The 16,329-nt window shown below is 34.0% G+C and overlaps 3 protein-coding genes across 3 annotated transcripts; 1 reads left to right on the forward strand and 2 right to left on the reverse strand.

Annotated features, from left to right (window-relative positions):
- Window positions 1–3,163: 3,163 nt before the first annotated feature.
- On the forward strand, window positions 3,164–5,105 carry LOC130649232 (uncharacterized). Its single transcript, XM_057455484.1, has 2 exons — window positions 3,164–3,246; window positions 3,703–5,105. Exon 2 carries the CDS (start codon window positions 3,712–3,714, stop codon window positions 4,216–4,218), a length of 507 nt encoding a protein of 168 aa, XP_057311467.1. The 5' UTR covers window positions 3,164–3,246; window positions 3,703–3,711; the 3' UTR covers window positions 4,219–5,105.
- Window positions 5,106–5,228: 123 nt separating this feature from the next.
- LOC130649231 (uncharacterized) lies at window positions 5,229–8,765 on the reverse strand. The gene is made up of 2 exons (XM_057455483.1): window positions 8,679–8,765; window positions 5,229–6,606 (listed from the first exon to the last, which is right to left on the reverse strand). Exon 2 carries the CDS (start codon window positions 6,595–6,597, stop codon window positions 5,833–5,835), a length of 765 nt encoding a protein of 254 aa, XP_057311466.1. The 5' UTR covers window positions 6,598–6,606; window positions 8,679–8,765; the 3' UTR covers window positions 5,229–5,832.
- A 3,662-nt stretch (window positions 8,766–12,427) lies between these two features.
- On the reverse strand, window positions 12,428–13,923 carry LOC130649609 (uncharacterized). The gene is made up of 3 exons (XM_057455927.1): window positions 13,592–13,923; window positions 12,855–13,514; window positions 12,428–12,614 (listed from the first exon to the last, which is right to left on the reverse strand). The coding sequence occupies exons 2-3, from the start codon at window positions 13,117–13,119 to the stop codon at window positions 12,460–12,462; spliced, it is 420 nt and encodes a 139-aa protein (XP_057311910.1). The 5' UTR covers window positions 13,120–13,514; window positions 13,592–13,923; the 3' UTR covers window positions 12,428–12,459.
- Window positions 13,924–16,329: the final 2,406 nt, after the last annotated feature.

Consider the following 16,329-nt stretch of genomic DNA (forward strand, 5'->3'; position numbering starts at 1 on the left):
TTTGAAAAAGGGTGTTACGATTTAATCAAATTTGCGACACGGTTCACCTATAACAATGCGCTCAGCCAAATGTTACGATTTTTGTTTTGATCTTTTACGAGAATTTATTCTGCAAAATAAAAATTCTGGCCGACTGTTTTATCTTATGACGGGGTAACAACAATAAAATGTGTTTTTATTTAAGCTAAGGTATCGAAAAAGTTAAATTTAAAGAATATATTACACCCGAAACATAATTTTTGTACACTTCACTCGATTCCCAACATACTGTATACCTGTACTAAAGTGCTCCACCTGGTTGTGTGGCATGGTTTACGGCTTTTAATAGGCGCTCAACCTGTCGTACATACATCGCTGGGACCAATCTCTATAATGACAGCCGCTGTTCGTCTGTATGTTTGTAACGGGGTTAACCAGGCACGAAATCTTGAAGCTGTAAAAAACAAATGCGATTTCGTTTTATCTTTGACTTTGCAGTCACATAACCCGTGGATTTTTCAAATAAGGCAAAATAGTAGCTGCTAATAATAACGGACGACTTCTCATAGATTTTTTACGGTCCTCCTTTCAGTTTTTGTTTTTTTATATACTTGTTATTATTACTCTTGGCTTCTCCTGATATTTCAGGGAAATTTTCACATTGCAGCTTACAATTAAGATTGCTAACGTGTTGAAAAATCTCCTAACTTGGACATTTCGAAAATGAAAATGGGAAAGGGTGCTGACATTTGGCTGTGTTTACTTATTAAGACTTATCTTTTTTATAATGTAGGTCGGGTAAACTCCAAAAAGATTTTACGGAGCGTTCCAAAACCCTCACAGCTGTCGATTTTGTTAGAAGACCTTTATTAACTGATGCGGTTAAAGATGTATGCACAAAATTGGAGATGGCTTTGATAAAAGATTACACCAATTCGTAGAGAGCAGTGTCTGATGTTATCTTATGTGAAAAAGTTTCTCCGTGCTATCGCTGTAACCAGATAGAGGCGTTGTGTTGGGTATATAAAATTCTCGCGTTGTTTGTTTTGGTAAAATAATGATACACTTTTTATAGTTAGATGATCATCAATTCCTGAATCGCATAATAAAACCAACGATAAACGTATATATATACCGTGCAGTACCGTAGGAAGCGGGGTGTTAAAAGCTATATATTTTTTCAAAAATGTTTTTTTCAGAAAAGAACATAAAAATAGCAATACATTTTCTCCACATTTTAAACCCATCCCATTGCGCCGATTTTATTGAATTTCAATGCATTTTTCAGTAGTCTACGAATGCCACTTTTCACTTTTACCGCCTCCATTTCTATAGCCTTACTATATGCATGTCAAATAAAACTCTTTTATTAGTTAGTTCCGTTTTAAAACTTCGAAGAATTTAATAAAGGTCAAGAACGAAATCCGTATAGACACTGAATTTTAACTCATGGAACGACAAAAATTTTTTTACTGTTTTTACTATGACAGTGCAACGACAGGATGCAGTTGGCGAGTTTGTTTATGGTGGAGTTTGTTTTAAAAATGGTCTTTAAAACTTCTGATTACATCTGAGATCTAATAAAAATAGCCAGCTTTCTTCTTCTCCTACTTCTTCTTTTTCGACTTATGTTTGAAGCGATTACCGTAACGTCGCGGATTTAGCAGTTGGATCTGGCACCACGATTTGTTGGTTTATCAACCATTTGTACAAGTCACAATGATCCCTTAAATGTAGATAAACATTGTCGAATGTTGTGACATTTGACTTGATACAAGTAGCACACTTTTGTGCTAGAAGGCTGAAGTATCTCTCGAAGATTCAGCATAAGCGGATTATAATCCTAGTTATAACTTTATTTGGGCCTTAAATGCAGAAAAAACCTCATGAAACACACAGCGAGATAGCATTAGTACATATCATCCTTGTGTACATACATTTTTATATTCCACACACACTAATACGTACACCTTTTTAAAAAGTGTTTTGGAGTTTCAAACATTAATATTTACAATCGTCCGTGTATTAGTACATTTAATTTCCTTATTTTTCGCGGAACAAAAATGCGACTTTTTGTCTACCGGTGTATTAACGATCAAAAATGGTAACATTAGGCAATAGGAAGGCTGGTATTTTTGCGTTAGAAAAATCTTCGGACTATATTGTATAACGAAATAACGTTTTATATAGCAGTAGCACAATACTATACAAGTCATAAAACAATAGTACAACAACAATAGCAGCAGGAATATACACATTATACAATCTTCAGTAGTGGAGGTAATATCTATTGGTGAAACTTCGATTGGAATTTGAATCAGCAACCATTAGGCTAGCCTTTTACTGCTATGCCAACTGAGCTATTGGTTCAAAAAATTACAATTGCCCACGATACAAACTTTCACTAACGGTACTCACGGCCACCTACCAAGCCGTGTGTTTTAGTACATTACCTTCGTCAGCCCATTTAAACTTATATCTTTTGGGTACAGTATTGTACAATTATACAGTTTTATAGAGCAGTAAACGGATACTTCCTCGTTTTACAATGCACTTTAAATACTGACGTATTACTAAGAATTCTTGGTTAACTAGTAGACGAATGGAAAAATATTAGTTTTGCACAAAAGGGTGATTTCATGACGTCATTAAGGTCAAATATAAAGACCTTTATTTCCAGTAATATCGACACTCGTGTCATTACACGTGGAATAAATAGATTTTACATTCAATTACTTTTTATAATAGCAAAACCATCTAATATATAGAAAAATGTAATTACCTACTTGTTGTCAATTTATCAGAAAGGTAAATTTAAGGGTTTTGTTTCATGATTTAGCAGAAATTTCTAAGTATAAAAGTTTTTAGATGACGTCTTTACCTGCTGGTTCCAAGGCAGCTTCGTTGCTTTAGTCCTAAGTGGCCCTATTGACACGTGTGGGAGAAAACATCGATTTGTTCCGCAATCGTCGCAGGTGATCCCTAGTTAGCAAGTCGAGAGGAGCGGACATCGTCTTCACCTTTGGAAATGAGATATCCTTATTAATTCACTATTGACAATCTTATTAAGTAGTGCAATTATTATTTCTTAATTATTCTGCAATTAAATGTTATTCATCGATTGTGTCAAGGACAATAATTCAATTGATTTTTCAAGAAAATTGTTTTCAGCTCCCGCTGTGTTAAATGTGTAAGGAATAACACGGTTTAGTTGCGTTTTGTATTCTAAAGAAAGACATTGTTGTTGTTTTTAATCAAGTTTTATGTGTAAGTTTTCTACCTTACGAAAACGTGTGTATTAATATGAAAACATGATTTTATATAAGAACGTAACGACGAAACGTTAGTCTGATAACAAACTTTGTAGGAGGGAAATGCAGTCACTGGCGATAGTTCGCCAGTGTCTGCATTTTCTACTGACAAAACTTAAGTACACAAGATAGGAATTTTCCTGCATTTTAAAAATATCGGGACAGAACCTAATTCTCACAAACTTAGGTATTGCGAGGGGCAAAAAAGAAATTTCGCAAGTTTTCTAATAATTTGAAAACACAATTCGCGAATTTTTTTCCAAAAAAAGTAAATTTTGATGCATTTTACTCGCATGAACTGTGATAAATTATGTAGAAAAACCTAGCAGAAATCAGATATTGATTAACCTATTTATTTAGCATTTTTCATATAGTAACTATTTTTCTATTAAATGCAAAAAAACTATTTTAGACATGAAAAATGACTGCGCCAGGTGAATTGATTGTTATTGGAGCTGGACTTCCTCGAAATGGCACCCATACAACAAAAACAGCTTTAGAAGTACTTTTGCCTGGAAAATGTCATCACATGTATCCAATAATTGAAAAACACCAGAGAGAATGGAAATGTATATTAAACTATGGCATGTCTGATGAGGAGTTTAAGTCTTTCTTCATTTCAAATGGATACATTGCTGCAGTAGATATTCCAATAACATTCTTTTATGAGAGAATGATGAAAGTATTTCCAAATGCCAAAGTAATACTGAACGTGCGAGAACCAAAGTCGTGGGAGCGATCAATGAATCAAACCGTTTATCCGTTGTTAACCAAAGGCTTTCTTTTCCCAGATGATGCTTTTGAGATGTTAGGCTGGTTCAAATCCTATCTTATCTATAGGAGAGAATTTTATCGTGTTTTAATGAAACACCCCCGAGTGAGTGAGATGATCGCATCGGTAAGTTGCGGTAATGGCGTGGACTTTTAACACGCGTTATTCGTTTTTGTTAGTTTCGCGTAATCTAATTTTCTCGCACATCTTGAAAAGAATATGCCACGCACATCAAAAACTCGCGCAGTCTATTCGCAAAAAAAAAACTGTTTTTGCGCAACGAATTGTTCTACAGAGCGTTCATTTTCCTACCTCGTCCCCAGGGTTCTTCTATATGATATTCAATTTTGATGTATTTGGGAAGATGTTAGCGCCAAAGAAACAATAAGCGCTAGGGACAAAGTATTGGATAGTTTAATTTTGCTTGCAACTTGCGAAATGCTTCGCAACCTTTTTTTTAATTTCTAGTGATGTATTTCGGAACATGTTAGCGCCAAAGAATCAAGAAGCGCTAGGGACAAAGTATTGGATAGTTTAATTTTGCTTGCAACTTGCGAAATGCTTTGCAACCTTTTTTTAATTTCAAGTGTGTGTGTATTTCTTGCGCTTATGAGTGTAACCAAAGTGCCCTGTACGTAAATCCTAAAAATTTATGTCATTGGCTCACTCTTTACGAATGACACCACGTAACAAAGGAACATGCTTTGCTATTTGCCGTAACCTATACCGAGATTTGGTTGTGATATATATCAGAATTAATTTTCTTTAAAATCTTTGCTTGTACTTGTATTGAGAAGACAATAATTTTATAGTGTTTGAGGTATTTGTTTTATTGAGCTCTTAGTACTTTTCCTTTTTTCTTAACGATAGCTACAATCTTGGTCAAAATATGTCCAGGCAAGTCAGCTAATTTCTACGTTCTTCACCGCAAGCAATTGCGTAGGTTTTGTGTGTGCAAATGTAGCGACTTTGCAGCAGGCTGCAAAACATTGACTGTTTGACATTTGTGTCCATATTTAAATAATGAGGAAAAAATTGCCTTGTTTGTTCAAGATAGGAGCTAACTTAGGTAGCGCAGAAAACCATATGTTTATCATTTAGCAAAATTGCGAAACAACCTTACTCTTTCAGCTCTTGATGCACACTGATGTGAAGAAAAAGTGTGATTAAAGTTAAATACTAAATTTTTAATTACTCCATTGATAATATAACATGCAACAATTAAGGATACCCTTAAATATTTACTAATGACATTTCACTACATACGCTTTACAGAACAAGACATAAAATACTAATACAAGATGGTAGCAACAAAAAAAAAAACGTAAACTGTTTGCTTTTTTTTGACGTGAATAAAATTTTGTGCCTTTTTATTTTTTGTTTGTAAACACTTCACAGAAACTGACCATAATAACAACACAGATACCCAGATATTTTATCAAAAACTGTTCGAAACTGTACGAAATGCAGGAAACAAATTCATTGAGGTTTTGTTTTAAGCAAACTTAATTTTATGTCGACGCATTCTAGCAACCTTATAAATTAGAATACCTCAATAAGGGAAAAGATACAAAAATAGAGTAGCGTAGCTAACACACTGTTGAAGGCTTTTATAACAAAAAATAGAGCAAACAGCTTACTACATTAATTGCTTCGACTATTTACTTGATAAGTCCTTAAACAACAAGAAAACCAAAAAAATAAATGCTCACGAGAATGTTTGATTTTAAATTTGAAACAAGGCCTAGTTATTTGTTTTGCCAACAAATTTCATTTTTTCCAGCACAGTTTAGAAAACATCCAAATTGCCATTGGGATTGTTATCAGCTCATACATTAGCAACATGGAGCGTTTGTGATTTAAAGCAATGCGCTCCTCAAACGCCTTGCTATCGTTGGAATGCGGAAAGGGCTGGGATGGGATTGGCACATTTAAAAACTTGCACAGTGGTTTCCAACCCTCCTTAACACTAAATACCAGCAGTTTTTCTTCACTTACATTTCGTTTGACTTCTTCCACCCACTTGTTGTAATATTCCACGCCATTACCGCAACTTACCGATGCAATCATCTCACTCACTCGGGGGTGTTTCATTAAAACACGATAAAATTCTCTCCTATAGATAAGATAGGATTTGAACCAGCCTAACATCTCAAAAGCATCATCTGGGAAAAGAAAGCCTTTGGTTAACAACGGATAAACGGTTTTATTCATTGATCGCTCCCACGACTTTGGTTCTCGCACGTTCAGTATTACTTTGGCATTTGGAAATACTTTCATCATTCTTTCATAAAAGAATGTTACTGGAGCATCTACTGCAGCAATGTATCCATTTGAAAGAAAGAAAGACTTAAACTCCTCATCAGACATGCCATCGTTTAATATACATTTCCATTCTGCCTGGTGTTTTTCAATTATTGGATACATGTGATGACATTTTCCAGGCAAAAGTACTTCTAAAGCTGTTTTTGTTGTATGGGTGCCATTTCGAGGAAGTCCAGCTCCAATAACAATCAATTCACCTGGTGCAGTCATTTTTTATGTCTAAAATAGTTTTTTTGCATTTAATGGAAAAATAGTTACTATAGAAAAAAATGCTAAATAATTAGGTTAATCAATATCTGACTTCTGCTAGGTTTTTCTACATAATTTATCACAGTTCATGCGGGTAAAATGCATCAAAATTTACCTCTATGGAAATAATTTCGCGAATTAAGTTGTCAAATTATTGGAAAACTCGCAAAATTTCTTTTTTGCCCCTCGCAATACCTAAGTTTGTGAAAATTAGGTTCTGTCCCGATTCTTTTTAAATTATCTGATAAATCTTTCAAGATAAGAATTCGGAAGGCCTTAGAAGCGAAAAGTTTAAAATGTTAGACCATCTATTCACAAAAGAACTTATGGTAGTTATGATCAGCTAAAGTATATAAAAAAGGAAGATGCAGGAAAATTCCTATCTTGTGTACATAAGTTTTGTCAGTAGAAAATGCAGACACTGGCGAACTATCGCCAGTGCCTGCATTTCCCTCCTACAAAGTTTGTTATCAGACTAACGTTTCGTCGTTACATTCTTATATAAAATCATGTTTTAATATTAATACACACGTTTTTGTAAGGTAGAAAACTTACACATAAATGCTCGATCAAAAACAACAACAATGTCTTTCTTTAGAATACAAAACGCAACTAAACAATGTTATTCCTTACACATTTAACACAGCGGAAGCTGAAAACAATTTTCTTGAAAAAACGATTCCATTTTGTCCTTGACACAATCGATGATTAACATTTAATTGCAGAATAATTAAGAAATAATAATTGCACTACTTAATAAGATTGTCAATAGTGAATTAATAAGGATATCTCATTTCCAAAGGTGAAGACGATGTCAGCTTCTCTCGGCTTGGTAACTAGGGATCACCTGCGACGATTGCGGAACAAATTGATGTCTTCTCCCACACGTATCAATAGGACCACTTAGGACTAAAGCAACGAAGCTGCCTTGGAACCAGCAGGTAAAGACGTCATCTAAAAACTTTTATACTTAGAAATTTCTCTTAAATCATGAAACAAAACCCTAAAATTTACCTTTCTGATAAATTTACAACAAGTAGGTAATTACATTTTTCTATATATTAATTGGTTTTGCTATTATAAAAAGTAATTGAATGTAAAATCTATTTATCTTGATCTCCTGTAAGAAAAGATGTTCCACGTTTAATGACACGAGTGTCAATATTACTGGAAATAAAGGTCTTTATATTTGACCTTAATGACGTCATGAAATCACTCTTTTGTGCACAACTAATATTTTTCTACTAGTCGGGAAACCCGGCGTCGAATCGCCGGGATGAGCCACAAGTAACTGTTGTTGAACGCCCTAAGGAGCGTTTAAAAAGAACTGCAAACTGTGCCACACTGTCAGGTGGAGCGCTTTAGTACAGGTATGCAGTATGTCGTAAATCAAGTGAAGCGCACACACCACTATAGTGTTGCGACTGTAACATATTTTTCAAAAAATAACTTTCCCGCAACAAAGTCTGAAATAAAAACACAGTTTACAACCGTTGTGACTCCGTCGTAGCAAAAACAATCAGTCAATATTATTTTTTTTTGCGGAATAAGTTTTTGTAAAAGTTAAAAAATTAATCGTGACACCGGACTGAGCGCTTAGTACAGTTAAATGGTGTTACACAGGTGTATAGTGATAATACCCTTTTGAAAAAAACTTTCTTGCAGACTCTATTTAAATGAAAACACAACAAACAGTCCTTCGCTTCTTGCACAGGGCTAAGCGGTTAGTCCAGGTAAACATTGTTGTACGAATGTACAGGCATGATTCCCAAGAAAGTTTAGAAATTAATTGTCACAGTGGGCTGACCCGCCTAGGCGTAACAGCCTTTTCCAAAAAACAGGCTATTGTTAACACTGAGCTGACCGCTTAGTACAGTTAAACAGACTTAAACAGTACCCTTCTCCAAAAAAACTTTATTACAACTTCAGTTTAAATGACAACACAGGAAACAGCCTGTCGTTACCCCTCCAGCTAAAGCAATTGCTCAGCCATTTTATTTGCAAAAAATTTTTAAGGTAATTAAATAAAGATGTATAGCTACCTAGCTAAACTGCATTTGAGTATTGCGACGTTTTTTTTGTTGCTACCATCTTGTATTAGTATTTTATGTCTTGTTCTGTAAAGCGTATGTAGTGGAATGTCATTAGTAAATATTTAAGGGTATCTTTAATTGTTGCATGTTATATTATCAATGGAGTAATTAAAAATTTAGTATTTAACTTTAATCACACTTTTTCTTCACATCAGTGTGCATCAAGAGCTGAAAGAGTAAGATTGTTTCGCAATTTTCCTAAATGATAAACATATGGTTTTCTGCGCTACCTAAGTTAGCTCCTATCTTGAACAAACAAGGCAATTTTTTCCTCATTATTTAAATATGGACACAAATGTGAAACAGTCAATGTTCTGCAGCCTGCTGCAAAGTCGCTACATTTGCACACACAAAACCTACGCAATTGCTTGCGGTGAAGAACGTAGAAATTAGCTGACTTGCCTGGACATATTTTGACCAAGATTGTAGCTATCGTTAAGAAAAAAGTACTAAGAGCTCAATAAAACAAATACCTCGAACACTAAAAAATTATTGTCTTCTCAATACAAATACAAGCAAAGATTTTAAAGTCATGGAGAACAACCGAGTAGCCTTTTTGATAATTCTACTAATGGATCTTGATTATAAATTTTTAATAAGTATGGTAGCTTCGTTACCTCAAGTGAACATATAAAACAGCCAACTTTCTGACTGCAACTTGGAATTCGTTGATAAAAATTACGTATAAAATTATGTTTTTTTGAAAAAAAAGGGTAATGCCCGAATTTTGTCTGTTTATGCTGTGCCGTAAAAATTATAAAAATTCGGAAAAACGGGGGTAATTTGAAACTCGCTTTGTTTTTTATGCCAACCTTCGCCCAGCTTTACCAACAAAATGTCTCACCTTTGCTCACTTTTAAAGAAAGAGTTCATTACGGAGTTTCATACCGAAGCGCTTTGCAAGAACAAATTTTTGGCTTGTTTTCATTTGTCTCGATAGCCCAAATAATTTTCATGGTCAGTTTTTCACAACTTTTTCTGGTTAGTGCTGCGAAAAGAGGCAGAAATGCAAAATCCTGCCTGATGTTTCTTCAACTAATTTTTTACTTTAACTGACGTTTTGCTTTTTAATAACACGTTTATGTGGTGTTGCTAACCCTCTTTGTAGTATATTGACATGGGTAAGATGTTGGAATCGAAGAAAACTTGAATTACTGACTTTTATAGAGAGGCAAAAGAAGACATATTGTTGATGTTAGTTTTAGGGGTTAGCTTCCTGAAGTTGCAAGCTACATATACCATACATTTTGTGAGGAATAAAGTAATGGTAAAAAGAAACATTATTCTATCATTATCAGTGCACTTTGGCAAGAAGAAATAAAAATTACAGCTAGCTATAGAAAGACTTAAAAGAAGTTTTTTACAGTAAGCTATAGCTAGCTAGCTATATATGGATCTGCAAGTTTGACATGGATTAACGTGGAAGAGCATTTAATAATGGATTTATTTGCAAATTATAGCTAACTAGTTAATATAAAAAAGAGCACAGATGAAATCGACTGAAAATAAAATACACACTTCAATGATATAATGACTGGCTTTGACTTTTCGTTAGAAATTATTGTATATAAATATTACATAACTAGCTAGGAAGGGATATATATAATAGCATGTTACACTGTATTACTGTGTTCTTAATTTTGGTAAAATGCAAGAATAAATTTAGGCAAGGTCTACTTTTACAATTTTGTGATAGCTATAGTAATTTTGGTACATTGACATAAGAAAAATTTGGCAACCGAAAATATTTGACGAAAACAGTTAGTCACTAAATTTGTTTAAAAAGTTATTTTCCATTAAATTTGTTTATTTTAACCGCAGTATGTTATTTTATTTTATATTTTGCAGCGGTCGAAACTTTGTACTTTAGCTACAGATTAAAATTATTCCAATGCAAAATTGAGGCGTAGCAATTTTTAAGGCTGTTAAGTTGAGTGATATTAGAAATGAGTTTTTATGATCCTATTTTTAGCATCTGGCCACTTACCCACCTATATATCTGATTACTGTATGAATAAGGCTACGATATATATGAATGACCCAGTGTGACCCCTGGCTAACAAAAACTACAACGAGACAGATACATCCAGCTTTTTGACAATTTTTAATTTGGTTTATAAAAAATGTAGATAGCTCCGGCCTGGTTAGTTAAATAAAGTTTCTAGCAAACACAAAAAAAGAAACTTTGGAATTGTTTTTTAATATTATAGCTAGCTAGGTATCTGTTTAATGAGCATGAAACTATTGGTTAGCAATAAATAACAGTAGCCAAAAGTACACGGGATTTTTTGTAGAAACCCGATTTTACTGGGCTAAATTAAGCTTCCTGCGCCCCTTCACCTCATCCCCAAGGCTCTTAAGCTTGGACTTACGCGGGATACACAACAACTTAGCGAAGACTATGTTTTATTTTTAAGTTACCATCAACCGTCTTTTCTACTTATATTAGTGGAACAACAATAACAATACCACAGACTTTTACAACTTTCCACTTCAAATACAGAGTCCGGTATCCGTTCACACATTCTGTGAAACCATCCTCCACAGTTACTACATTTAGCCATTTGCTTGTCTAAAATATAGCTCTCTGCGGCTCTCCATGGCATTCGACAACTGCAGTAGAGGTCGATGGATATTTCCTTGGACGCACATCTTCGAGCTATTATGTGGCTATCACATTGAGGAAACTTGGTGATTTGATTTGCAGCTTAACATTGAAGCATATGGTTTCTCATTTTTGATGTTTCAAAATTGATATCTGTAGGAAGTTTTTTGGTCGCGACAGTGTGATATGCAAATGCTACTGCAAAAACCCCACAGTCAACCCCGTTCTTTTGCTGCTGAACGGGAATTACTTTAACTTTTAGTTGATCCTCACAAACATTAATAATTGGGCATATTTGGGTTTTGGTGTGTTCAGTAACCTTTCCACGAAACATGCTGTCCATCATATGAAGCTTACCTGGTTTGCATCCATATGTTGTAATAGCAATCCAGTGAAGATTTCCATCGTGCAATACCTGTACAAATGGCATGCTACGATATATGCGGAAATTAAGCGTTTGACCAAGCACTGTGTCTTGGAGTCCACCCACATTTGGAAACTTTCGTTTAATCATATTTTGAAACACGTTTATCACGTTATCATTATGCATATTTTTATACGGGAGTTCCATATTATGCATAATGTTTACAAAAAATATGCTCAACTCATTTTGCACATATTTTTTCAAAGGTGTGAAGGATATAACAGCTCTAAAAAGGCTTTTTCCAGAAAAAAGGGATGTTCCAAATATTTTTATAGACTATAAAATATGTCATTGGAAAGAGAATTTTTTTTCTATATGTCATGAATTTTTTGCAAAAAACCTAGAAAAAAAAGTTTCCTTTACAGTAACCTTAAGCATTCTTTTTCCAGAAATGTCCTCCAAGTCATTATGTGAGAGAACAGTTCTTGCAAAAGGTGCAACATCATTTTCAAGATTCTTTTCAGTAGTGGCGTTATCGTCTTCATCATCACTCACAACAATTACGTGTGCATGAAACGAAGGTTCATCATAGCTGTTGTTGTCATGTATCACCTGCTCAACTTCAATCCTTTCGTTTTTTCAACCACGATTTTGAGTTGAGATGTTTTTACTGATTCTTCTTTTTTTATATACCAACTCGCTTCAACAATAGATTTTTGTTTTTTAATTTCGGAAGTGACATATATTTATATGAAGTTTTCTTATCTGGTTTCACATCTAACTTTTGCAGCAAGGGAACGCCACTTTCTTTTGGAACATCGTCCTTCATTTTTCTTACAATTTCGGTACGGTATGTAGCATCGAGTAATATCATTTCGCTTGCATACTTTTCTAACAATCTTTTTTGCCAACAATTCTGGTAAACAAATAGAAGTGGCATTTCTTTCTCTGAAGAGAGTTTCACATTTTTCTGAATATCCTCATCGGAAGCGCTTTCTTCTGAGTCATTTACAGTTTCACTAATTTAATCACTCGCAGTATTAGTGTGGAATACTAATACTCGCAGTATTAGTATTCCACAACGGTATTTAACTAGTAATAACTTAACATTAAAACACAAAAAACAATCATAGACATACAAATACAAAAAACAAACCTTTAGGTCTAAAGTATATTTTAGTGGTTGGATCTGAATCTGTCCATTCTTTTATCTTTTTTTGAAGGCACTCTTGATCGATAAGTGAATGACACAACTTTCTTCTAATATGAGTTACATGGTTACGTATTGTTGCATTCCGTGGGTAAAATCTTTTATTTGATGGTTCTGGCAATTTTGTTTCCTTAAACATTTCTTTCTTGACATGTATTTTCAACAATCTTTTCGTCTCTTTCGTGTCCGTGACACCTTCCTTTACATACATATCGATTTTGGAAACAATTTCTGAATCTATTTTTTGGGTTATACCGGAATCCCAAATAGAAAAATAGATAAACAATTAAAATTACTTTTAAACAGAAGTATAAATCATATTGCCTGAATCAATTGAACTTCTACCTTTGTTACTATATGACCTTCATGACTGCTAATATTACGCACCGTGTCATTTACAACCTAAATAGTATTTAATAAAAAATACATCAAAGTTGTATTACTGTTTTCATAAATTTCATATCTAAAAAAAAAGAAATCAAAATGTAAAACTACTGGATACTCTGGGAATTCTATCATTTCTGTGATGATAACTTGTGCCGGACAATCAAACTTTTTACAATCTGCAATCCGAGTGTGTTTCCTTCTACACCCATGATCGTTTTGCTGTAACAAGAGAGATATTATTATTCTGTGTAACTCTTTTTAAAATCCAATTATATAGTGAAAATCGTGAACCTTACCAGTTCCTTTTCTCTTTTTTCTTTAACTGATAGTTTCAAATTTAGGTTCCTATCTTTTCCGTGATGACAATCCAAAATTTTTGTTCCAACAAACATAAATGGCAAACCGGAAAACTTTACTCCATCACTTGACGAGTAAACCTTGTGTTTTTTCTTTCTTAAATCTGGAATTAATTATATAATGTCTCAAATTATGCATTTAGTTTAGAATGTTATTTAAAAAGAAAAGCCTACCAGTGGATCCAAAGTCTTTCGTTGAGAATATGGTACTAAATCGAACAGTGTTTTCAATTTCACGTGTTTTGATTAAGACGCATCTTAGCTGCAACAAGGAAAACAACTCCATATAAAAACAGAAGTATTTTTATCATACCAGATATAGCGATATTGTAGGAATATCTTCTTCATTCATATTGCATACGTATTTATTTAAAAAAAGAATCGAATAACATGATAATCTTTAAATTTTTAAGTTACTTGACCGCTCTTCTCAATAATGTTAACAGAGAGCACATGTGTATCTACCATTTACTACAACTTTCCCGCGTGTTGTTTCAGTTACGTAATCACATTTTGTCATTACGTAATTTTTATCGGAAAACAAGTGTACTTTTGGCTACTGTTATTTATTGCTAATAGTGTAGAAAAAAACCCATTGTTTTCTTTACTGTGTTTATTCAGCTACATTATTTTGGCTGTACTAGTAGCTATATAAATCTTGAATGACATGCTAGCAATCCCTCTTTGATCAGCACTGTGATATTTTTAAGACAATATTAAAACTTGTGATGTAACTAACTACCAAAATAAGGTTTCTTTCTCTTTTGACTGCCAACTTTTCATGATGAGTGTACCCCACAACTTGAAGCAATTAAATTAATAACCAAGTTTAGGTCTTGAACCTTTATAATATACAATCTTATGTCAACACTGAGTATCCTTCCTTTAAATAATTGTAAAATCAATATATCGCACCAGTTTAAAAAGTAAAAATACAAAGGAAAAAGTGAATAATTCTCCTCGTACTGCATGTTTTTCTTAGCAAATGCCTTACGCTCTGCGGGGGATATAAAAATTTGTCCCTGCAAGCGCTTTGCTAGTGCCCAGACTTGCGCGGTATGAAACTCCGTAATGTCGGCAATGTTTTATACAAACACTCAGTTAGGATAAGGGTTTTTCAATCATAAAGAAAGTTTTTCGTCAACGGAACTTAATTCCTCACAAAATTCTATGTCGCCTTAGTTAAATTTTACTATTACTATGCTTTGGAGTTAACTTGAGTTGATTTATGATGTTAATGCTAACTTCATCCAAAACAAACTTGTTTTCTCTTCACCCAACAATGTAATTCTGTAATAACTAGTCGGGAAACCCGGCGTCGAATCGCCGGGGTGAGCCACAAGTAACTGTTGTTGAACGCCCTAAGGAGCGCTTAAAAAGAACTGCAAACTGTGCAACACAGTCAGGTGGAGCGCTTTAGTACAGGTATGCAGTATGTCGTAAATCAAGTGAAGCGCACACACCATTATAGTGTTGCGACTGTAACATATTTTTCAAAAAATAACTTTCCCGCAACAAAGGCTAAAATAAAAACACAGTTTACAACCGTTGTGACTCCGTCATAGCAAAAACAATCGATCAATATTATTTTTTTTGCGGAATAAGTTTTTGTAAAAGTTAAAAAATTAATCGTGACACCGGACTGAGCGTTTAGTACAGTTAAATGGTGTTACACTGGTGTATAAGGATAATACCCTTTTGAAAAAAAACTTTCTTGCAGACTCTATTTAAATGAAAACACAACAAACAGTCCTTCGCTTCTTGCACAGGGCTAAGCGGTTAGTCCAGGTAAACATTGTTGGACATTGGTACTGGCGTGATTCCCAAGAAAGTTTAGAAATTAATTGTCACAGTGGGCTGACCCGCATAGGCGTAACAACCTTTTTCAAAAAACAGGCTATTGTTAACACTGAGCTGACCGCTTAGTACAGTTAAACAGACTTGAACCGTACCCTTTTCCAAAAAAACTTTATCACAACTTCGGTTTAATGACAACACAGGAAACAGCCTGTCGTTACCCCTCCAGCTAAAGCAATTGTTCAGCCTTTTTATTTGCAAAAAAATTTTTAGGAAAATAATTAAAGATGTATAGCTACCTATCTAAACTGCATTTAGCATAAGATTTATTGCTGAGAATATTGCGATATTGATAGCCAAACTGAATTTTTATACTATCACTTTTTAAATAAATATATGAGATAATGGCTATATCCTCGATATAAAAATTAATGTTGGGTTTGAGAAAAACCTTTTATACCAAACAAAATTAGTAAAAAGTAAGGCTATTAGCTAGTAGCCTTCAAAATATTCGTTCCTAGCCAAAAAACTGGTGCGTTTAAGATCTGCACGTAGCTAAAAAACGTGACAATATATTTATCTTCACATTTTAGAACATAAAAAAAACAAATATTACAAATATAAAAAGCTTATAGAAGACAAAAAGGTGAAACAGACTTAGAAACGACACGGCCATCATGTTTCTTCGTTGGCATGTCTAGGCCGCGAAAGTCTTGATTGATTTTTCAAAGAATCAGGCGTTTTCATTGGTATACACGTGCGAGCAGTCAAAACAAAGTCAGTTAAACTGTCAATAAAACCATCCAATTTGTTCTCTGTGGCTCCTGGGCGGAAACGGCGATTAAGGTCACGGGGGTAAATTATTATTAAAAATGGCGCAT

The sequence above is a fragment of the Hydractinia symbiolongicarpus genome, chromosome 7 (genome assembly GCF_029227915.1).
Source record: "Hydractinia symbiolongicarpus strain clone_291-10 chromosome 7, HSymV2.1, whole genome shotgun sequence".
In the NCBI taxonomy this organism is placed as follows: domain Eukaryota; kingdom Metazoa; phylum Cnidaria; class Hydrozoa; order Anthoathecata; family Hydractiniidae; genus Hydractinia; species Hydractinia symbiolongicarpus.